At 37.3% G+C, this 25,862-nt stretch overlaps 1 protein-coding gene across 1 annotated transcript in view; it reads right to left on the reverse strand.

The window, feature by feature from the left end:
- LOC128660601 (succinate dehydrogenase [ubiquinone] flavoprotein subunit B, mitochondrial) overlaps positions 1–18,086 on the reverse strand; it is a 412,312-nt gene extending 394,226 nt beyond the window's left edge. The window contains exons 1-2 of the mRNA XM_053714527.1: positions 17,969–18,086; positions 8,732–8,821 (exon numbers count right to left, since the gene is read on the reverse strand). Of these exons, the coding sequence (XP_053570502.1) occupies positions 8,732–8,821; positions 17,969–18,025 (147 nt within the window). The 5' untranslated portion in view covers positions 18,026–18,086. The remainder of the gene's footprint in view (positions 1–8,731; positions 8,822–17,968) is intronic.
- Between the last annotated feature and the right edge of the window lie 7,776 nt (positions 18,087–25,862).

The raw sequence follows: 25,862 nt of genomic DNA on the forward strand, positions 1-25,862 counted from the left end.
CTGTTCCTTCGGCTGTAGTTTGTGATGTATGTCATGATAAGCTTGCTAATGCAGATAGTATTTCCATTAGTAATATTCCATTACCTGTTGCTGTTCCATCGACATCTAATACTCAGGATGTTCCTGTTAATATAAGAGATTTTGTTTCTAAATCTATTAGGAAGGCTATGTCTGTTATTCCTCCTTCCAGTAAACGTAAAAGGTCTTTTAAAACTTCACATTTTTCAGATGAATTTTTAAATGAACATCATCATTCTGATTTGTCTGTTTCTGATGATGATTTTTCTGGTTCAGAGGATTCTGTCTTAGATATTGACACTGATAAATCTTCATATTTATTTAAAATGGAATTTATTCGTTCTTTACTTAAAGAAGTTTTAATCGCATTAGAGATGGAGGAATCTAGTCCTCTTGATACTAAATCTACTAAGCGTTTAAATTCGGTTTTTAAACCTCCTTTAGTTATTCCGGAAGTTTTTCCTGTCCCTGATGCTATTTCTGAAGTAATTTCTAGGGAATGGAATAATATAGGTAATTCATTTACTCCTTCTAAAAGGTTTAAGAAATTGTATCCTGTGCCATCTGACAGATTAGAGTTTTGGGACAAAATCCCTAAAGTTGATGGGGCTATCTCTACTCTCACTAAACGTACTACTATTCCTACGGCAGATAGTACTTCCTTTAAGGATCCTTTAGATAGAAAAATTGAATCCTTTCTAAGGAAAGCTTATTTATGTTCAGGTAATCTTCTTAGGCCTGCTATTTCTTTGGCTGATGTTGCGGCAGCTTCCACTTTTTGGTTGGAGGCTTTGGCACAACAAGTGTCAGATCATAATACTCATAGCATTGTTAAACTTCTTCAACATGCTAATAACTTTATTTGTGATGCCATCTTTGATATCATTAGAGTTGATGTCAGGTATATGTCTTTAGCTATCTTAGCTAGAAGAGCTTTATGGCTTAAAACTTGGAATGCAGATATCTCTTCTAAGTCAACTTTGCTTTCCTTTCTTTTCAAGGTAATAAATTGTTTGGTTCCCAGTTGGATTCTATTATTTCAACTGTTACTGGGGGAAAAGAAACTTTTTTACCTCAGGATAAAAAATCTAAAGGTAAATATAGGGCTGCTAATCGTTTTCGTTCCTTTCGTCAGAATAAGGAACAGAAGCCTGATCCTTCCCCTAAAGGAACGGTTTCTGTTTGGAAACCATCTCCAGTCTGGAATAAATCCAAGCCTTTCAGAAAGCCAAAACCAGCTCCCAAGTCCACATGAAGGTGCGGCCCTCATTCCAGCACAGCTGGTAGGGGGCAGATTACAATTTTTCAAAGAAATTTGGATCAATTCGATTCACAGTCTTTGGATTCAGAACATTGTTTCACAAGGGTACAGAATAGGTTTCAAGGTAAGGCCTCCTGCAAGAAGATTTTTTCTTTCTCGCATTCCAATAAACCCAGTGAAGGCTCAAGCATTTCTGAAATGTGTTTCAGATCTAGAGTTGGCTGGAGTAATTGTGCCAGTTCCAGAACAGGGTCTGGGGTTTTACTCAAATCTGTTCATTGTACCAAAGAAGGAGAATTCCTTCAGACCAGTTCTGGATTTAAAAATATTGAATCGTTATGTAAGGATACCAACATTCAAAATGGTAACTATAAGGACTATTCTGCCTTTTGTTCAGCAAGGGCATTATATGTCCACAATAGATTTACAAGATGCATATCTGCATATTCCGATTCATCCAGATCACTTTCAGTTTCTGAGATTCTCTTTTCTAGACAAGCATTACCAGTTTGTGGCTCTGCCGTTCGGCCTAGCAACAGCTCCAAGGATTTTTTCAAAGGTTCTCGGTGCCCTTCTATCTGTAATCAGAGAACAGGGTATTGTGGTATTTCCTTATTTGGACGATATCTTGGTACTTGCTCAGTCTTCACATTTAGCAGAATTTCATACGAATCGACTTGTGTCGTTTCTTCAAGAACATGGTTGGAGGATCAATTTACCAAAGAGTTCATTGATTCCTCAGACAAGGGTAACCTTTTTAGGCTTCCAAATAGATTCAGTGTCCATGACTTTGTCTCTGACGGACAAGAGACATCTGAAATTGGTTTCAGCTTGTCAAAACCTTCAGTCTCAATCATTCCCTTCGGTAGCCTTATGCATGGAAATTCTAGGTCTTATGACTGCTGCATCGGACGCGATCCCCTTTGCTCGTTTTCACATGCGACCTCTTCAGCTTTGTATGCTGAACCAGTGGTGCAGGGATTATACAAAGATATCACAGTTAATATCTTTAAATCCGATTGTACGACACTCTCTGACGTGGTGGACAGATCACCATCGTTTAGTTCAAGGGGCTTCTTTTGTTCTTCCAACCTGGACTGTGATCTCAACAGATGCGAGTCTGACAGGTTGGGGAGCTGTATGGGGGTCTCTGACAGCGCAGGGGGTTTCTCAGGAGGCGAGATTACCAATCAACATTTTGGAACTCCGTGCGATTTTCAGAGCTCTTCAGTCGTGGCCTCTTCTGAAGAGAGAATTGTTCATTTGTTTTCAGACGGACAATGTCACAACCGTGGCATATGTCAATCATCAAGGGGGGACTCACAGTCCTCTGGCTATGAAAGAAGTATCTCGGATACTTGTATGGGCGGAATCCAGCTCCTGTCTAATCTCTGCGGTTCACATCCCAGGTATAGACAATTGGGAAGCGGATTATCTCAGTCGCCAGACGTTACATCTGGGCGAATGGTCTCTTCACCCAGAGGTTTTTCTTCAGATTGTTCAAATCTGGGGACTTCCAGAAATAGATCTGATGGCCTCTCATCTAAACAAGAAACTTCCCAGGTATCTGTTCAGATCCAGGGATCCTCAGGCGGAGGCAGTGGATGCATTGTCACTTCCTTGGAAGTATCATCCTGCCTATATCTTTCCGCCTATAGTTCTTCTTCCAAGAGTGATCTCCAAGATTCTAAAAGAGCATTCGTTTGTTCTGCTGGTGGCTCCAGCATGGCCTCACAGGTTTTGGTATGCGGATCTTGTTCGGATGGCTACTTGCCAACCTTGGACTCTTCCGTTAAGACCAGACCTTCTATCTCAAGGTCCTTTTTTCCATCAGGATCTCAAATCATTAAATTTGAAGGTATGGAGATTGAACGCTTGATTCTCAGTCATAGAGGTTTCTCTGATTCCGTAATTAATACTATGTTACAGGCTCGTAAATCTGTGTCTAGGAAGATATATTATCGAGTCTGGAAGACTTACATTTCTTGGTGTTCTTCTCATCATTTTTCCTGGCATTCTTTTGGAATTCCTAGAATTTTACAATTTCTTCAGGATGGTCTGGATAAAGGTTTGTCTGCAAGTTCATTGAAAGGACAAATTTCTGCTCTTTCTGTGCTGTTTCACAGAAAGATTGCTAATCTTCCTGATATTCATTGTTTTGTACAGGCTTTGGTTCGTATAAAACCTGTCATTAAGTCAATCTCTCCTCCTTGGAGTTTGAATTTGGTTCTGGGGGCTTTACAAGCTCCTTCGTTTGAACCTATGCATTCTCTGGATATTAAATTACTTTCTTGGAAAGTATTGTTCCTTTTGGCCATCTCTTCTGCTAGAAGAGTTTCTGAGTTATCTGCTCTTTCTTGTGAATCTCCTTTTCTGATTTTTCATCAGGATAAGGCGGTGTTGCGGACTTCATTTAAATTTTTACCTAAAGTTGTGAATTCTAACAACATTAGTAGAGAAATTGTGGTTCCTTCATTGTGTCCTAATCCTAATAATTCTAAGGAAAGATTGTTACATTCTTTGGATGTAGTTAGAGCTTTGAAATATTATGTTGAAGCTACTAAAGATTTCCGAAAGACTTCTAGTCTATTTGTTATCTTTTCCGGTTCCAGGAAAGGTCAGAAGGCCTCTGCCATTTCTTTGGCGTCTTGGTTAAAGTCTTTGATTCATCATGCTTATGTCGAGTCGGGTAAAACTCCGCCTCAAAGGATTACAGCTCATTCTACTAGGTCAGTTTCTACTTCCTGGGCGTTTAGGAATGAAGCTTCGGTTGATCAGATTTGCAAAGCAGCAACTTGGTGTTCTTTGCATACTTTTACTAAATTCTACCATTTTGATGTGTTTTCTTCTTCTGAAGCAGTTTTTGGTAGAAAAGTACTTCAGGCAGCGGTTTCAGTTTGATTCTTCTGCTTATAATTTCAGTTTTTTTCATTATAAGATTAAAACTTTATTTTGGAGTGTGGATTATTTTTCAGCGGAATTGGCTGTCTTTATTTTATCCCTCCCTCTCTAGTGACTCTTGCGTGGAAGTTCCACATCTTGGGTATTTATTATCCCATACGTCACTAGCTCATGGACTCTTGCTAATTACATGAAAGAAAACATAATTTATGTAAGAACTTACCTGATAAATTCATTTCTTTCATATTAGCAAGAGTCCATGAGGCCCACCCTTTTTTTGTGGTGGTTATGATTTTTTGTATAAAGCACAATTGTTCCAATTCCTTATTTTTTATGCTTTCGCACTTTTTCTTATCACCCCACTTCTTGGCTATTCGTTAAACTGATTTGTGGGTGTGGTGAGGGGTGTATTTATAGGCATTTTGAGGTTTGGGAAACTTTGCCCCTCCTGGTAGGAATGTATATCCCATACGTCACTAGCTCATGGACTCTTGCTAATATGAAAGAAATGAATTTATCAGGTAAGTTCTTACCTAAATTATGTTTTCTATATGCCTATGTCTACACAAAATAAAAGGCCAAAATAAAAAGGCAGAATGTACACAAATACATATATAAGTGGATATCAAATGATCCCTCGAACAATATATCAGCCAATGTATAACTAATTTATTATACACTTAATTCAATATATAAGATACCTTTAAAGTGGTATTACCTGATATTTAATGTGATCACACAAGATCAAATAATTTAACTACCACATATATAAGTATCTTCTGTTTGCATATTATTATATACACACTTGACAATTGAAAATACTTTAAAGCAATATGATTCCAGGCAAAGACCACGTCAAGATATAATAATTAGGTGTAGCCAGTACCTTTTAGTATACTATCCACCTTATATACAGTGGACATATAATTCTACAGTGCTAAACTGTTATATTCCGATATCACCTATCGTTTGAATAGTTATATACAGGCAACATACATATACACAGTATAAAACTGTGAGATCTAGATATCACATATCGAATTAGTGATTACTTACTATCCACTATATAACAAGCACAACTGTATACTTTCTGACCACCTATACTAGAACCACGGAAATAGTGTGAATTTGCATTTATAACTCAGTCAACAATCTAAATTGTGTTTTTAAACATATAATTTTTTTGTGTTGTGTTGTTTTAAGATTTCAAATAAAAGTTATAGTTTAAATAAATCACCCTGGCACACCTCCAGATAATGATGTAATTTACTTTATACCTAAAAGGGAGTGAGAAGTGCTATTCAGATGCATCTTTTGGTCAAATTCTTTTTTGACAAACCCTCACAAGTTTGCTTATGCATCAGCACTCCAGCCAATACAAGTTTAAAATTCACAACCAGATATAGGCATCTCCCCTGTATTAAGTGTAGTGCTGTTGCACAATTGCTCTTTGTTCACTTCATGGTGATGTCTTCTGAGGACACAGACTGAACCGCAAATCATAATTTCAATTGATTTTCAATCAAATCCACCCTGGGTAGCCACTACCAACAAGAAATCATGTTCCTTGCATGGTTTTGGGACATAAAAATTGTAGATAGAAAAGTTGGAACACCTACAGAAAGGCACTACCTTGCAAATTCTGGGCAGTAATGCAAACCATACATCTTCTATAAATGTAGAACACACAACTTTTTCATTAGAATGTTCATTTTACAGTTCCAATAGAGCATGCAATTTTAGGAGACTTTCCAATGTAAGTTATCAAAATTTACTTTCTCTTGGTTTTCAGCTTTGAAAAGTAGGCAAACTCAGGAGCAACAACACACTACTGGTAGCTAGTTGGTGATAAGTGGCTTTACACATATGCCTCTTGCCACCAAATGTGCTCTTGCATTGCTGCTTTGGAGCTGACATTAACTTTCACCTAGATTACAAGTTTTGCGCTATAGAGGGTGCGAAACGAACGCAACAAAAGTTGCGTTATTTCACCCTCCATAGCACTGCCATTACGAGTTTTTAAAAAGCCGCCTTGTGCGTGCGATATGGTTGCGATGAGCTCCATACCGCACAAAATCCAAGCGCTGCTTTGACGTGCTCGTGCACGCTTTCCCCCAGAGACATCAATGGGGAGAAAGTGTTAGGAAAAAACCTAACACCTGCGATTGCGGAATGAAAAAGCTCTGTAACGCAACCCCATTGTCTATGGGGGAAAAAAAATTACGTTTAAACTCAACACCCTAAATAAACCCCACGTCTTAACACCCCTAATCTGCTGCCCTCGACATCGCCGCCACCTACATAAACGTATTAACCCCTAATCTTTCGCCCCCGACATCGCCGCCACCTAAATAAATCTATTAACGACTAATCTGCCGCTCACGATATCGCGCCACTATAATAAAGATATTAACCTCTATTCCGCCGCTCCCCGACATCGCCGCTACTAAATAAAATTATTAACCCCTAAACCTCTGGCCTCCCACATCACTGCCACTAAATAAACCTATTAACCCCTAAACCGCCAGCCCCCACTTCGCAAAAAACTAAATTACAGTTACAAAAAAATTAAAATACTAAATTACAAAAAATACTAAAATTACAAAAAATAAAAAAAATACTAAATTACGAACAAACAAAATTATCCAAAATAAAAATAATTACACCTAATCTAGTAGCCCTATCAAAATAGCCGCCTGGATGAAGATAGAAGACGCCGCCTGGATGGAGGAAGACCTCGCCGCCTGGATGAAGACTTTGGTGCCTGGATGAGGATGGATGTCCGCACTTAGTGTTTTTTCGGGTGGGTTTTTGTTTAGATTACGGTTTTGGGCATTCTTAAAAGAGCTAAATGCCCTTTTAAGGGCAGTGAAAAAGAGCTGAATGCCTTTTTAAGGGCAATGCCCATACAAATGCCCTTTTCAGGGCAATGGGTAGCTTAGGTTTTTTTTAGAGTTAGTTTTTTTTATTTTGGGGGGGTTGGTTGGGTGGTGGATTTTACTGTTGGGGGTCTTTATATTTTTTTAGTAGGGTTAGGTTTTTTAATGCGTAATTTAATTATTTTAATTTGTAGTTATTTTAATTTTAGTATAATAGTAATGTTAGTTTAATTAATAGTTTAAAATATTTTTTTTTTTTAAATTTCCCAGGTAAGTTTTTATTTATTTTAAGATAGGGATCTTGTAATTTTAATTTAAAATTAGGTGGTTGTTAGGTTTAGAGGTTAATAGTTTAATTTAGTTTTTGGCGATGTGGGGGGCTTGGGGTTTAGGGGTTAATAGGTTTATTAAGTGGTAGTGATGTTGGAAACCAGAGGTTTAGGGGTTAATAACTTTATTTAGTGGTGGCGATGTTGGGGAGCGGTGGAATAGGGGTTAATATCTTTATTATAGTGTGGGCGATGTTGGGGTGCGGGGGGATAGGGTTAATAACTTTAGTATAGTGGCGACGATGTTGGGGAGCGGCGGAATAGGAGTTTATAAATTTTATTAGTGACGTTGATGTCGGGAGCGGCAGATTAGGGGTTAATAACTTTAAAATAGTGTTTGTGATGCAGGAGGGCCTCGGTTTAGGGGTTAATAGGTAGTTTATGGGCGTTAATGTACTTTGTAACAGTTTAGTTATAAGTTTTGTGTAACAGTTTTGTTGTGTAAAACTCATAACTACTGCTTTTAGATTGCTGAACGGTATAGGGTGTAACGCAAGCTTTTTAGCCTCACCGCAAAACTTATAATGGCAGCGCTATTGAAATCCCATGCCAAAACTTTTTTGAGTGCGGGACCGACGTTGCGTTACAGGCTAAAAGGCTTGCGGTACAGCTATACCGACAAGACTCATAATGGCTGCATTGCTGTTTTAACACTGAAATAGCCATTATTTTCAGCGTTAAAACACGAATGCAAAACTTGTAATCTAAGTGTTTGTGTTTAACCCCTTTGCATGTGTTAAATATAATTATATACAAACAATAGTGCAATAATAAAATTCTCTAGTACAGTGAGACATTTTCTTTTGGTACCTTTAAGCCCCTTTAATGTATCAGACTTTTTAAAAGATTTACCCTATTTGTATTTTTTATTTATTTTTGCAAAAGCCATAACCTTACCATTTTTATAACACAAAACAACAACCATTATTGTTTTTTTTCTAACCATCCATGATCTTTAACTCCTTCACACCATTAGGACATTCCATATCATCCTAACAGTGCTGGGCTTTAAACGCCAAAGGACAGCATGAAACATCCTACCTTTAAGGCGTCCTGCAGCCTCCCCCTTTTAACAAACTCAAGATCGGACTGAGGCATGCCTAGCGACGTAGGAAGTCCCCCATGATCTCATCAGGGCCTTAAAATCATGTGATCGCATTTACATTTTTGCAGCAAGTGTTTACATCGGAACTTTGTTCCCATGTTAAAAACTTGTGACACACGGTCGTGAAGGGGTTAAACAAGTAATTTAAACAATTTAGTACAACAGGGTTCAATATTTTAATTGTCAAAACAATTGTTTGGAAAGTACTGGCCTGGTAAAAATGCTAACACAAACTTACAGAATTAGTAACTTTAGCAGATGAGTCCTTTCTTCCATAAACAGTGAAGTGGAAGGCCCGTGTTGCTGCTGGAGATGCAGCAGGCCATTTCTGCGAGAAAGAGAGACAAAGAGAAAGAGGGGAGAGAGAAATAGAGAAAAATATTGAATATGTATATTTGAAATATTATGAACATTTGATTGAATTGAAAGCAACATTCGATTTTCCAATTTTAAACAAATTTTGTTTTTATCGATATTCAATTGTGTAAATGAATATACAAAGGAATGTTTGTTCTAACATTTGAATTTTGATTTAGCCACATTCGCCCATCCGTAGTTACACCACTGCTCCTATTGGTACACATGGGATCATAACAATGCACCGTTACCGACACAAAAGAAGCTGCATTACTCATCTCTGTGTAATAGTTAAATCACTGTTCTATGTGTTACTGGCAGCCAAGGAGGCTAAAAATAATTCCCTTGTGAATGAACCAAGGGGGTAAAATATCTGCTTTGTATGTTCATCACAGCAATGGTGGAATAAAATAACTACTGTGTGTTACTAGAAGGGGTTAATCACTGGTTTGTGAGTGTTACTGCCTTTTAAAGGCTAGGAAAATCACTGCTTTTTGTGTATTTCTAGTAACCAAGAAGATAAAACCTCAACTTTGTTTAATACTGGCAGCAGAGGATAAAATAATTGCCTTGTTGTGAATAATAAAAATAGTTGTGTCTAGGAAGTAGCCTAAAAGTGGAGTTTGGTGGAGGGGAAATTGTGTGACGACACCTATTGCCCTTTCCCAGTCACTTGCTAGTAGTCCAGGATTTTTTTGCTGGAGAGCTGGCAATCCTACCAAATGGTAAAGGCAATCACAAGCTATACCATTAAAGCCACTGACACTGACGGTTTGTAGAGAAACATTGCATAAATGTAGTTGGTCAAGTGAAACACAGTTTTGTGCAAAGAAGATGCTCAATAGTTAATAGTAGGAATTGCTCCTTTTTACAAAACATTTTTTACAGCGTGAGAAAAGTTTCAAAAAGCACTATTATGACCATGAAAAGCCGCATCCATTTTTTAAAGGAGATATTAATATACCATACAGTTAATCTTGTTTCTAAACCAAAGCACGCCAAAATAAAAAACACATTTCTTTAACAATAAATTTACTTTAATTAAAACATTTACAGTATAATGCATATAAATGACAAGTCATATACACATATACTGTAAACTCATTATGCCCCAGATCAACTAGATAAAAAAAATAATGTAGTTGGTTTTTTTTTTGTTTTTGTTTAAATAAAATACCATAATTTCACAATCTCTGAAAGCTTTATTGTCACCACATCATACCACGAAATACTGTACTTTCAAAAGTAAACTTAAAGGGATACTGAACCCAATTTTTTTTCTTTCCTGATTCAGATAGATCATGCAATTTTAAGCAACTTTCTAATTTACTCCTATTATCATTTTTTCTTCGTTCACTTGCTATCTTTATTTGAAAAAGAAGGCATCTAAGCTTATTTTTTGTTTCAGACTCTGGAGAGCACTTTTTTATTGGTGGATGAATTTATCCACCAATCAGCAAGAATAACCCAGGTTATTCACCAAAAATGGGCCGGCATCTAAACTTATATTCTTGCATTTCAAATAAAGATACCAAGAGAAGGAAGATCATTTGATAATAGGAGTAAATTAGAAAGTTGCTTAAAATTGCATGCTCTATCTGAATCACAAAAGAAAAAATTTGGGTTCAGTGTCCCTTTAAAGTGACATGAAACCCATTTTTTTTTCTTTCGTGATTCAGATATGGCATACAATTTTAAACAACTTTCCAGTTTACTTGTATTATATAATTTGCTTCATTCCTTTGGTATCCTTTGTTGAAGGAGCACTACTGAGAGCTAGCTGAACACTTGCGTGAGTAACACAAGGCATATATGTGCAACTCCAATCAGCAGCTCCTGAGCCTACCAAGGTATCCTTTTAAAAAAAGGATACCAACAGAACAAAACAAATTAGATAAAAGTAAATTAATAAAAGTTGTTTAAAATCACAAGCTTTATCTCAGGGGTGGGCAGACTTTTGTAAGGTAAGGGCTACCTCTAATTTTATTCCAAGTGACGTGGTCACCTAACTAAAAAAAAAAAAAACACCAGTTGCTGGCTGAAAATTTTATTTTTGCCACAAATAGGACCTGCTGGCTGCAAATTGTATTTTGGCCTCAAATAGGACCTGCTGGCTGAAAATTGTATTTTTGCCACAAATAATACAGCTTTAAAAATCAGCCTTGCTCTTTAATAATAAATACAGCCAAGCTTTTTACTTAATGCGAGAGCTCTCTCTTTACGTCACGCTGGGACCATCAAGCAACCTTAGCTGTGTACTGCGCTTGCGTATGAATAAGTAGTGTCACAATCAAGACGGCTCGAGTCTAGGGCTAGCGGAGTTGTCAAGCCTGGAACACATGGGAACCCCACAGCTCTGGTACAACAATGACAATGAACTATTCTCAGCCAATCATAGACAGACTCATTCTACAAAGTAATTTTATTGGCTGGACGCCATGTCAGGTTGATTAGGGGGCAGGTCCTGTTGGCTGCTCTCCATCCGTCTGCTACTAGCTGAAGACTACTGTAAGTAGTTTGGACAGCGGCAGGACCTGCAGGCTCTGTACCGCCTTACACAGCAAACAGAGACTGGTATAGCACATTCTGGGGACAGAAAGCTGCAGAAACTAGCACAAAGTATAGCTAATATTAGTGTGTCAGAGAAAGTATCAGAGAGCAGCATCAAAGCCTGGTACAGAGTAAGTAAAAGAACCTGAGGGGAGTAACAGACCCTGGGGAAAAAAACAACACCAGACCATTCACCCAGGGGAGCCTGGTGACAAGTAACGGAGGACAGAACTAGAAAGTAGCAGCAGAATATCAAACGGTGCAGGACCTGGAACTGCCAAACCCAGAGAAACCAAGCAGCATCTCAGCCTGGTGCCTAAAGAGTCTGTACTATGGGCTGACTGCTCTTGAGACAAAAAGTAAGAGAGTTTGGGACAGACAGTAACCAAAGCTGGGGCAGTGAGTTCAGCTACAGCCGTGTCACGCATGCGGAAGTACACATACCGCCGTCATAGACTCATAGCCGATTTCAAAAGTCTGCATAAGAGAAATATTTCTTATACATCTAGAGTGGCGAGGCTCTTCACTCAGAATCTAGATGTGTGAGAAATGTTTCTCTTGTTAGGCAGACGTTTGAAATCTTCCAGACGGTCACCTCAAAATTCACTTGTGGTCCACTGATAGACCGGGATCTACCTCTTGCCCACCCCTGCTGTCTATCTGAATTATGAAGAAAAAAAATATGGGTTTCATGTCCCTTTAATGACTTTAGTCCATTGTATATTAACCCCTTAAGTACTGGGCATTTCAGACAAAAAAATCCCCAAAAGACCAGAGCATTTTTTAGCATTAGTGCCATCATTACATTTAAACAGAAAGAGAGCCTCTTTTTATATTTACCTATTAAAACTATATATATATTTTTTTTAGTAGTCAACCCAAAGTATTGATCTAGGCCCATTTTAGTATATTTCATGCCACCATTTCACCGCCAAATGCAATCAAATAAAAAAAATTGTTACGTTTTTCACAGAAATTATTTACGAACAGCTTTTGAAATCATGGCACAACCTCCCTGATCCCCCCCAAACAGCTCTCTAAGCCTCCCCTTCTACTTGTTGGCCGCCATCTTAGGTACTGGCAGCTGTCTGCCAGTACCCAGTTTGCTGCAGTTTTTAGTCTTTTCTTTTTAAATAAATTAAAAAAAAAAAAAAAATCTGTAGTGTAGCTTCCCCCCCTCCCAGATCAATTTCCCACCCTTTACCCCACTTTTTACAACAGGAGCTCCCTCTCCCTGCTTCCCCTTCCTCCCCCCACCTTCCCAGTCACTGACGCTCTTAAGCTTTTTTTTGCCGAAGTGTAGCACAAGTGTATCATGTCCGCTCGCACTTACATAAATATACCCCTTAGTGTCTATAAAACAATGGAAGCTGCCATGTTGTAACCTAGGTAACCTTTTCTGTTGTGGCCAATTAGGGACAATTTTAAACAGGTCACTAGCGTGTGCAGCCAATGGCTGTATGGAATATAACAGTTCTGCACTTCCATTTCTAGCAGGAAATGAAAAGTTTACAATTTCAGAATGGAATTTCAGGAAAAGGGGACATAATAAATAATGAAAGTATATTGCAGAGGTTTTTTTATATATACAATTTATTATTCTATATTACCATCTCAAAGTGTTTGTCACTTTAACTGCAACCCCATTCTCTGTTTTTGTGCAGCCAATCGCTTAAGACTAGTGAGAAACTGCTTCTTAAATTTGTGGTTGCAGGCTTGCTCACACAAGCTTGCACCACAACGTATCAATCATAAGCTGCGAATGCAGCTTGATAAATTTTCCTTTGCATCTGTTTATGCACGCACAAACTACCACATATGTGGTTTATAACAAATACCAAAGTGACACTAACTAAAGAGACAAAGAGAGAGCACTCTACCCTAATATCGTCTAACTATATAAAAACGTCAGTCATAAAGATAAAAAAAACAACTAAATATAAGTAAGAATAACCACAATGGCAATTGTATATATGCAGAACATAGTCTCCTATGAATGTCAGGCAGCTCCCTGTATGGAGATCGACAGGCTCGTTATCACAGGCAAGTATCGATATCTGGAAAATAACAGGGGCGCCACATAGCATAATTCAGTGAGACAAATTCAAACATCAAAATACAACAACTTGCTACTTACATCACAAAATGAGAACATTAGGTTAGGTGCTGTAAGGGAAGTCAGGGACTTAAAGTGAAGGTAAACTTTGATGAATGAAAGCCCGTTTTTTAAAAATACTATTGAAAACAGGTTTAGAAAGCGGGGAGGTTTAAAGTGAAGGTAAACGTTGATGAATGAAAACCCGTTTTTTTTAAAATACTATTAAATACAGGGGCACTTTCGTTCATCAAAGTTTAGAAAGCAGCCGTTTTGATTAAAAACTTACCTTTGTTTTTTTCACAGCCAGAGCAGCTTCGCCCACCTGGAGATCCTCTCGTCACACGTCATCAATGACTAATCCAGCTTCCTCCAATTATGGCTTCCCCCCCCAGGGTAGTCATTGCCTGCGGCCATGCCGTGATTGGAGGAAGCTGGAATAGTCATTGATGACGTGAGAAGAGGATATCTCCGGTAGGGGAAGCTGCTCTGGCTGTGAAAAAAACAAAGGTAAGTTTTTAATCAAAATGGCTGCTTTCTAAACTTTGATGAACGAAAGTGCCCCTGTATTTAATAGTATTTTAAAAAAACGGGTTTTCATTCATCAACGTTTACCTTCACTTTAAACCTCCCCGCTAGTGACACTGGGCACACCTCCAAAGTGGCACACTCCTTCTATACTACTGACCGGACCAACAGATAACGCAGAGGATATGGTCTTTAACCAAAGATTTTCTTCGTAAAAACTAGAGTCATATGACAGCTGCAGACACACCGATCCTCACACCACAACACCAAAAACTTTAACAGCAAAGAACGCCAAGTCCGCTACCGGATCAGGTAACATCCACATGACCGGAGTCAGCCAATAATGTTCCACTATTCACTGATAGGAATGGATAGTGTATAATGACTATCAAAGTAGCTGCAGGATAAAAGCGTTAGAGCAGCCATGCCAGCAGCTGCTGAATACAAGTAATTTTAATAAAATATATCAAAAGAGCAATGTGTTTCATGGCATGCAGGCCATTTCTTCAGTTCAGGCACATATAAAAACAAATAGAATTGATGTTCAGAATATGTCAGATATACGTGTAAGTTAGAATTTTAAAAAAAATGGCTTTTGTATTGCCAGTATTTTACAAATGCTGATGTTCTGTATTATTTGCCAACTTCGTTACGTTCCCCTACCTCCGTCCACGCCTACCAAATTCTTACAAAGCCGGTTGTTGACGCATGCGCTCACTGCAGCATTGCTACAATTAAGTGCAAAATGACACTAAATAGCACGCATGCGCCCATGCCGCAGTCGGCAAATATTAAAGAAGCGGGTCAAACACAGTTTTGGCACTAGCTGGGTCAGGTGGCATACAAATTGATTGTGCAAAAAAAGAGAGGTGCTGTACGCCCAATGAGTAAATAAAACATCCAACATACAAATTGATCATACTTATGTTTTCACAGTATACATAGTTACAAGCACTCTGGGGACCTACACAATTTGGGCACTAGCTGGGTGGCAGACAAATGAATCATACCTATTTTACATAATATCAATAATTACAAACACTCTGGGAGACATCTAAGTACTTGTGTACATATAAGTACTTGTAACTAAGTACTTGTACATCCTAGTGCTTGTAAGTATGTATATTGTGAAAACATAAGTACGATCAATTTGTATGCCACCTGACCCAGCTAGTGCCAAAACTGTGTTTGACCCGCTTCTCTAATATTTGCCGACTGCGGCATGGGCGCATGCGTGCTTTTTAGTGTCATTTTGCACTTTATTGTAGCAATGCTGCAGTGAGCGCATGTGTCAACAACTGGCTTTGTAAGAATTTGGTAGGCGTGGCCGGAGGTAGGGGAACGTATATATACAGATAGATAGATGATAAATAGATATAGTGTATTATTTAAATATAATTCATTCCTAATGGAATATTGTTATTATTATTGAATGGGTTCACACATTATTTGTCTTTCTAATTTTGATGCTGTGTTGTAAAAATAACCATATGCCCAGAATGTGTTCCAGAGACTGGGTAGGTGTAAAAGCTTGGTGCTGTAATCTGTATAATAAACTATGGATAAGTCTAAATTATACTATTACTTTTAAATGGGTGTGTTTTGATTGCAGAATTGAGTGGGCGGAGGAGTTGAACAGTAGGTCGTCAATACTCCAGTAACCCGCTTGCTTGCTCTGCTGCAAAGTGTCCTTGGAATTTTTTTTTAAATGTTGGCAACTATGCTACTGGAGTGTTTTAAATTGTTTTCATTTATTTTTTAATTTAAAATATCTGCTTTTGCCCGTTCTATCTACACCTATACTGTAAATTTCAATACTTACGTACTCGTACTTACAAAAGCTATGTAAATAAGAAAGTTATCTACACCTATACTGTAAATTTCAATACTTAAAGTGAATGCAAACTTTCATCAATTAGTGCCCAGTTTTTAAAAATACTATTAAAAACAGGGGCACTTTCATTAATGAAAGTTTACATAGCACCGTATTTTTACAAATACTTACCTTTTACTTATTCAAAGCCGGAACAGCATCCCCTGCCTGCAGGTCCTCTATAAATACGTCACCAATGACGAAACTAGCCAATCACGGCTTCCCCCCAGAGCGTCCATCTTGTGAGGCCCTGCCGTGATTGGAGGAAGCTGGTTTCGTCATTGGTGACTTATTTACAGAGGACCTGCAGGCGGGGATGCTGATCCAGCTTTGAAGAAGTAAAAGGTATTTGTACGGTGCAATGTAAACTTTCATCAATGAAAGTGCCCCTGTTTTTAATAGTATATTTAAAAACAGGGCACTAATTGATGAAAGTTTACATTCACTTTAAGTACTGGTTATGTAAATAAGAAAGTTTAGAATAAATCAAGCTCCCAGTGGAGGGAGCAGAGAGATAATAAAATGTTAATGTTTCCATTGTTCTCTCAAAGTACTGTTCTCACGGTGTATACACTGAGAGAAAACATAAGGAGGATTTTGTATAAATATAGAGATAAGCTAATGACATCTGACATCAGGGGGTGGGATGTGTCAGGTGGGAGGCTGATCTCTAAACTAAAGCTAAAATTAACCCTACAAGCTACCTAATTAACCCCTTCACTGCTGGGCATGAGTGTGGTTCGCAGCAGCATTTAGTGGCCTTCTAATTACCAAAAAGCAATGCCAAAGCCATATATGTCTGCAATTTCTGAACAAAGGGGATCCCAGAGAAGCATTTACAACCATGTGTGCCATGATTGCACAAGCTGTTTGTAAATAATTTCAGTGAGAAACCTAAAATTCTGAAAATGTTAATGATTTTTTTTTATTTGATCACATTTGGCGGTGAAATGGTGGAATGAAATATACCAAAATGGGCCTAGATCAATACTTTGGGTTGTCTACTAAAAAAAAAAGTATATAGTTTTGATAGGTAAATATAAAAAAGGCTCTATTTCTGTTTAAATGTAGTGATGGCAAAAATGCTACTTGTATAACATGTAATTGTAAACATTTTAAGAGGGGGTATCATTCATTTTACGGTAAAATGACATTCGTGAGTTATGTCTATAAACAAAAGCGATGTTCCTTTGTAAAAGGTCTTGAAAAGTGTGAAAATAAAACCTTAGAGGCCAGTTCTGTGGTTTCTGGTTAATATTTCCAGCGTACAAGGACTACCCATAGTACGAGGGTGACTTTCCACTTTGCGCTCATCAATGAAAGTATAGGGAGTATTAGTTACCTCAAGTTCACTCAAGCAAAATTGCAGTATTTTTTCCCCCAAGCTAAACTTGCAATACTGATTCTAATTGTGGTATATTGTGACTTTGCAACCTTGTTTGAGCCTCTCACTGTAGCCACTGTAAAAAAAATTCCAATTTATATAAAAAAAAAATTATTTTTCCTGTAGAGCTTCATCAAATCTTTACAATCAAGGCATTACAGTATCGCGTTAACAAAATCATCTGACACCACAAATATCATGAGGTAAATAAAACACAGAGGTGATATGAAGGTTGATAATCTGGTAATAGTTTTTGCTCATTGTGCTCGAACGTGTGACAGAGACTTGTAAACAACCACTAGCACTTTGGACATTGTGTAGTTGGCAAGCTCCTATTCTGTAACATTTTTAGATACTGTACAATACATCGCTTCACCACTAACCAGCAAAAGGATTTACTAATTACTGTAATTTACTGTTACTGCAGCCTGAGCCTAAGAAATACTGCTGTCGTGTCGTGAACAAGGTCAACTCTGTCATACGCAGATTCGCAGAATAATTACTAACCTAAACCAATCAACTCTAAGAAAGGGAGGCACTTAAACACTTGTCACGCCCACAGGCCTGCTATTACTCCGCCTCTGCTTGTTTACGCATAGGATGCTGTCGAACATAATTGTTACCCGTTTATGTCACGGCTTTTCATAGTTAGTGGCCCTTTGTTATAGCTTCCAATTGATACATTTACCTTAGTCTTGGAGCTGAGCAGCAGAGGGTTTAAGACGAGTTGTCTACAAGCTGCCATATCGCAGTCTTCGTACACGCACAGTTGCTACTGCGCATGTGTAGTGAGCGGCAAATAAACTTTATTGAAAATTTGATAGCGGTGGTGACGAGTTCACCGTTTGATATCACTAGGGAGGCGGTAGTTGGCTTCCTTGTGTGTGTGTAAGGTCTGTCAGAATTTTTGAATAGATAATTTATTGTGTGACTATTTAAGCAATGCAAATGCTTGTAACCGTTTTAGATGTCAGAAAGGTGCTTGAGTTGATACCCGTGTTGCTGTTAAAAAGAGGATCTAATAGCTAGTAATATTTTTTTGGTTTGTAACAAGTTCCTTTGGCACCAAAGGCTACTTTCCTCAGCATTTTTATCAGTAGTAAAAACAAAACCTAAACAATATCCCAAACCTTACTACTAGTTACAAACCATAAAAATTATAACGGCCAAAAAGGATGTCATAAAGCAGAAGTGGTGTTTTAGGAGTAATATGGGCTTATAGTTTGAGTAAAAAAGAAGGTGCAGGAATCACAGTTTGTTGTGGGTATATAGAATGGATAAAGGGGCCTCAGGAAAGGTCCGAAGTATGATTAAAAAAATAAAGTGACGGACACCAAACCCATGAGCCCTGCACCTATTTATACAATTTTAAATGCCAATATGAGACACCAGACCAGCACCATGTTCCATGCAGTCCTTGTTTAGTCCACCTATGAGCCATACCAGACTAAACTCATTTTACCTGTAGCCTATTTTGTGACATCTATTCCTCATATCATCCAGACATCACAACTTGCAAAAACTCATTAGAGGGAGGTGGCTTCACCCCCCTCTCCCAGTTATATATTGGACACCTTGAAACCCTAAATAAGATAGGCTTATCATTAAAGTAACTTCCCATTAGATTCACATTAAAAAAGTAGCTTTATTGCACAACCACATACAATAAACCTATTTTCCAGTGACGCTAGTTGAATGCTTAAATATTTTAGAATACAAAGTTTAATTTACGTGCAGTAAATAAGGTAGTATTTGTGTTTTATTAAAATCAGTGGGGGCTTTTTGGTTACTGGTGCATGCTTTGAGGTTTCTATAACGTCCCAGCAACTAAAGGCATTCCTTAAAGAAGCACTTTTCCGGATTTGGGCCACAATGGATCATGGTACTTGGAGTTTCAGGGAGATTGCATTCCATTTGCTGGCATCAGGAAGTCGCTATTACAGTCAGGGAGACTCATTGAACTTCAGGGAGAGTTTGGGATGTCTGTATCACCTGGAACATCTCTGGGCCTCAACAGACAGCAAAGCTTTTTGTCCTCTTTAGTACATTTTGTTCCGCTATGAATCACACAGACTAATAACAATCACATTAAAACGTAGAAAAAGCCAAATACAGCAGCAGAGAGTGACAAAGTGGGTTAAGAGGGCATTGTCTACTATGATATGAATATATACACTGACATGGATATACAACTATCATTAATAGGGTGTTTAGGAGACGTGTTTGCTAACAGCTATAAAAATGTGTCAGCAAACAAATCCCAGACCCATTTATGCAATCCATATATACCCACATTAGACTTCTGACCAGCCTTACTTTACTTGTACACCTTTTATGCTAGCGCTTAGCCACACAAATTCTAATAGTACCATAGATCTCAGTCTTATATTCTTTGTAGCCCCTTGTTTGTCATTTTTTAGTCTAATTAAAGTCTAGGGTAGGTTCTTATATTCCCTGCAGTTTGTTTGTACCACTGATGGGTCACATCAGACTTAATTCCAGACATTTCTATTAGCTATTAGTCGTAATAGATCACAGACCAATGTCATATCCAATGTAGCCCCTTTTATGTCAGCAGTCCTAAAACAAGACTCACTTCTACATCAATAGTTTTGTATGTATGCTGTGAACCATAAACTGGGTGTGGAGAGCCTTCTTCTAAAGTAGTATGTGTTTACACATGTAGCACAAAGTGGGCATGCAAATTATCCTAAGTTTATGTGTGTGCTCACAGCTAGCAGAAATGGGACACATGACAAACCAGAGCCCATTGACTATTCATCTTAATGCAATCTATATAAGCCTGTGCTGGCCAACAGCTTTTGTTGCCACTTATAGGGGCCGATTTATCAATGTCTGGCGGACATAATACGCTTGTGCATTGCTGCCCCCTGCAGATTCGCGGCCAATCGGCCGCTAGCAGGGGGTGTCAACCTGATTGTATGAGATCGGGCTGATTGCTGTTCGCTGCCCCAGAGGCTGCGGACAAGTTAAAGGGACAGTATACACCAATTTTTTTAAAAAACTGCATGTAATAGACCGTACTATAAAGAATAATATGCACAGATACAGATATGAAAATCCAGTATAAAACCGTCTAAAAACTTACTTTGAAGCTTGCAGTTTAGCTCTGTTTTAAAGGTTACTGGAACACCCACTGCAAGTGGGAAATAGCAGACACTGCCCCCTCCCCTGCATATGAAAAGACCCTTTACACAAACAGAAGCAATCTGGATTAGGTAAACGTTGATATTCTCCTAAAACTTTGGGGCTTGGTTAGGAGTCTGAAAATCAGAGCAATGTTATTTAAAAATAAGCCAAACTATCCATTTAAAAAAAACAAAAAACTGTATTCGCTATATAAATGGATCATCTACAAAACATTTATGAAAGAAAAATCTAGTGTATAATGTCCCTTTAAGGAGCAGCAGTCTTAAAAGGTTCAAAATCTTTGCAAAATGTAGTGAAAATAAAAGACATTATAATTATATAAATATAATATATAAAATCAACCTACTTTTTTGCTGAAACAAAGCTTCTAAATATATTTAATTTAACTTTCAAATTTGTATAAAATGAGCTTCAACGACCGCCCATAAAATAGGCAGGGTTTATGTGAAATGAATTCCCGTGCCCCATCCAATAGCGAAGCGGTTCCGCCCAATTCATTTTAATATTCATAGCAGTGTGGCTAATTTGTGGGAGGCAAGGCTGGCTGACTAATTGATTTATCAAAATAAGGATTACTCACCAATTACTAATGTTTTTATTCTGTCACCACAATATAAAAATAAAGGCACTGAAGCAATAATCAGCCTTGCTTTAGCTAACTCCACAACATAGATAGGCGCTGACAAATATTACTTTCTTAATTGAATGAAATGACCCCTATCATGACGTAGCTAGAGTGGATGGCCCCAGAATACTGACCGCTGCACAAATTTTAACTCTTTCTGGGCGGCTTTACCCCAAAGCATACACCTTACACTTATACAGTAGCAATAAATCACTGTGAAATGAGCTAGAAGGAGCGCTAGCACTAATGCGGGGGGATCCGGGCTAGCACTGTGAATCGGCATCGCTCTGGTGCACCACGCCCATCGATAACTATGTCACATGCCAAATGTCCGCCCTGCATTTGGTGACGCGCCGCAAGAGAAGACAGAGAGGGACCTAGATGTGCATGCGTTACTCAACATAGACAGTAAATGCGCATGCGGGCCACCATTATGTTTCTACCTAGGTAGAACATCGTTAGAGGTCCCACATAATGAGCAAAAAATGGGTTTGGCGAAATAAGGATTTTTGATGAGCAATGTCAAAAAAATTACATTAAACTTTTAATAGGTTCTTATTACAAATATGTATAATATTTAATGAAGTTTTAAAAAATATTAAAACATTTTTTGAGTTTACTATCCCTTTAAGACAGCTGCTTCTTAAAGGGACATTAAACCCCAAAATTTTCTTTCATGGTTTAGAAATAACATGCAATTTTAAACAACTTTCTAATTTACTTTTATTATCTAATTTGCTTCATTCTCTTGATATTCTTTGCTGAAAAGCATATCTAGATAGGCTCAGAAGCTGATGATTGGTCACTGCACATAGATGCCTTGTGTGATTGGCTCACCAATGTGCATTTCTATTTATTCAACAAAGGATATCTAAAGAATGAAGCAAATAAGACAATAGAAGTAAATTTGAATGTTGCTTAAAATTGTATTCTTTGAATCATGAAAGAACATTTTTGGGTTTAATGTCCCTTTAACTCCTGTTCAGGCTCGCTCAGAAACAAGGGTATTCAGGGCCATTTGGCCCTTGATAATTCGGCCCCCTAGTCTTGATTATAAGTTCTGAGATCTAATACCTGTGTTGTATTTCTATTGTTTAATCTATTTCCTACAAAAACAAAATACTGCAATGTAATACCGTTTTTGCCACCTCTCCCTCATCATTCTAGTCTAGCTTGCTTTAGACGCAATATTTATGTTTTCTTTATGCAACTTATTTTATGTAATGGCACAACTGTGCAATACACACAACACTCATCAGTAACTACAGCATGGGCATGGCTCTCCATCAAATAAAATATTGCACACAAAAAATTGTCTTATTTTATTTTTAAATTTTAATGCACATTAAAATTATTTTTAAAAATTCATTAAAATAAATCTCTGTTATATAGCAGTAATGTCCGTTGTAACCAGTGGAGGCTTGTCCAGGTGTCTGTAAATAAACATTTTTCTCTAGACTATTTATTTTATGACTGCTTCAGTCTCGCTTTAATTTTCACTTTCTTTTTAAAAGTGTCTATGCTTCTGTTCCATTTCTGATACCCAGTTGCCTTTTTTGGCATTCTTTTTTTTTCAACATTGTGAGGGGCTATCTTATACTTATGATTACATTTATACTGCTCAGTGTAGTCAGGCTAGACCTTGTTGCCAAACCTGTGATGTCAGCACATCTGTACTTATTATTTTAAAAGCTAACAATAGGCATTCTTTAACCCTTTGGCTGCTAAGCCATTTCCCACCTGGGTGCTAATATTTTATTTTTGAAATTTTTGAAAACATTTTTTTTAACTTTTTTATTTTTTTTTACAGACCCCCAAGACTTACACTGTTGGAAAGGGTAGGCGATTACCTTTCCAACAATGGGTCTTGGGGGTCTGTAGCTGCGTAGATGCCTGAGATACAGGCTTCTAAGCAGCATGCCCCCTCCTCCTATACTTAACATTGTTAAGTATAAATAAAGTTGCGCTGTGACGTCATCACGTAATTGCGCGTGACGTCACCGTGCATCACGTGAACTCCCGGCGATGCCTGTCACTCTACAGGCACGATCGCCAGGGATATATTTTTGTAATATACATCTATTAGCAAAAATGTTACTAATAAAAGCTTGTAGGTATATACCAGGTTATAAATATAATTTATTTATTATTCTTTAAAATAACCTCCAATTAAAATGTATATACAAAACAATTGAAATTAATATTTATTCCTAAATTCTTATATTAGTTAAATTTATATACACACTGAATTATATTTATGTAGAAACTAGATTATGAATCAATTATACACGCTTATTCCGTTACAGTATTCTATACCACAGATCATAAAAATATACCCTAAAAATGTACCTTACTCACAGTGAATACCACAATAAAACTCACATTTACCTTAACTCACAGTTAAAATACCACAATAAAATACCAGAATATGGTCCATTAGCTTAAAGCAGGGGTGTCCAAACTTTGCTCTCCAGAGGTTTTGGAACTACATTTCCCATGATGCTCAGCTAGATAAAATGCTAGTTGAGCATCATCAGAAATGTAGTTCCAAAACCTCTGGAGAGCAAAGTTTGGACACCCCTGGCTTAAAGGGATATTCCAGCCTAAATTGGAAACCACATGGATGCATTTCGGTATTGAACAGAAGAAATTTTGTAATAAACATGCATTAGCAAAAATGCTTCTAATAAAAGCTATAGCTGTTTCAAAAGTGTATTTAAGTATGCACCGTGCACCAGCATTTTAAACACAGCACTTGCTCAAAGAGCCTAAGGTGCTTTTACCATCTGGTAATGACTCAATTTGTTAATTGCTGATATGATACAAGCCGCACTGATGATCTGAGCAGCTGCATTATTTAAAATGTAGGTGCAGTGACAATATCTAGCTATGCTTCACATGCATGTGCAGAGAAAAATGTTAACACTAAAACAGTGATAACTTTTACTAGAAGCATTTTTGCCAATACATGTATATTACAAATATGTTTCTATTCAAAGATATAATAAATCTATGTGCATTTAAATTTTGACTGGAATGTCCCTTTAACAATGCTTAGTTAAACAATATAACAAGGTACTTCACACAATTGAGAATCCCAGCACAGTATATTATTAGCCAATAACTCTAATTCAATGCCAAATATGGATTACAAACTTACTCTGCTTAATTTACCACAACTAGAGAACTTTATATATAATTTGTAAGAGATTCCACAATAATAAGCCTGATTAGAGATATGAAATACAAATACCTTTATCTAGCAAATAAAATTATTTAGCATTAATGTGACTAATTCTAAACTACACAGGACTATGAATATAACTTAAAATATCAAATATGCTCTTTAAATTAACAACTGCAATCTAACTATAGCTTTAGAATGCCTTTGATTTAAAACATTAAAAATATAGAGCAATCATATACATCACCATTTAAACCAATTTGCAGTTCAGCTTTTTCAAAAAAATCCAGTCCACCTTATAAATAAGAAAATTTGCAATTGAGAGATTAAAAGGTTAAGGCCCAATGTTGCTTTCTGTAAACCAAGGCAGCAAGATAAGTCAAAGTTAAATCTCAGCAGCATAGACCTCTTTTTTCCTCTTGCAAGAGAATATATCACGTGATAAACTCCACATTTTTTATTCTAATCATTGGTAAAACGTTTGGATACGCCCTCACCGAATGCTTGTCTTCCCATTGGCCCCTAATAGAGCCTGTCCCTGATTGGCTCTCGGAGCTTGTCCCTTACTGGCTTACTTGGTTTTGCATATGTTTTAAGTCAATTCGTTTGGCTGTCATACCAGTTTTAGTCCACTAGGGGGCAGCAGATATCCAGAAATGCAGTTCCATTTTCAACACCGCTAACAGCTTACTTTATCTTTTAATTGTTTGTTTAATATACACATTATTTCCTGATATTAATAAACTTATCTGGTCAACATATATGTCCCATCTAATATAATTTAGCATGTATTTATAGAGACTAAACATGCATATCTCTAGTAATATTTTAAAATGCATTTAAAAATCACATTTTCCATGAAAGGATTTAAAAGGACCACAATACCTTCAGCATGGATCTAACTAATATCTTATTTATTATCTTAATATCACATACATACATTGAATTTAGCAATCAGTTGTAATTTCATATAGCTATATTTATATTAGATTATTATGCCATATTAATATAAATATTGCATATCTGTATATCTCTTTCTGAGAGTATAAAAACATATGATATAATTTACAGCACCAATTACAGTTGCATTTTTATGAGGGATTAGTAGTATAAATCAATAAATTATATATGTTTATCTGACTTTGTGATGATACGTGTAGTATGTTAGAACAGGTGATGGATAAGTTCTGGTACCTAGTATCCGCTATTGTAGGACCACTCAGCCTCACACCAAACCTTGGATTCACACAGATCTAACTTATAGGAATCCAGTTATGCTCATTGAACTGAGGGTCACTACTGCAGGGTACAGAGTGAATTCGGAGCTGTCACGCAACCAGTATATAAGATAGATAGATATCAACAGATAAATAAGATAGAAATGTATCTACTGATAAATATGATGAATATTCCACAAGATAGCAAGTGTATTTAAATATGATAGAGGAGTCACATATACACAGAAGGTAGATAACATATATGGATGTCAGACAGATTGAGTCATGCAAAATGCCATAGTGTAGCAAAGGCAGAGAGTATAATCCCCAAATCTAATTGAAGTGGTATGATAGACTTGTAATGTTTGGGAATGAGTGAGTATGG

The sequence above is a fragment of the Bombina bombina genome, chromosome 5 (genome assembly GCF_027579735.1).
Source record: "Bombina bombina isolate aBomBom1 chromosome 5, aBomBom1.pri, whole genome shotgun sequence".
In the NCBI taxonomy this organism is placed as follows: domain Eukaryota; kingdom Metazoa; phylum Chordata; class Amphibia; order Anura; family Bombinatoridae; genus Bombina; species Bombina bombina.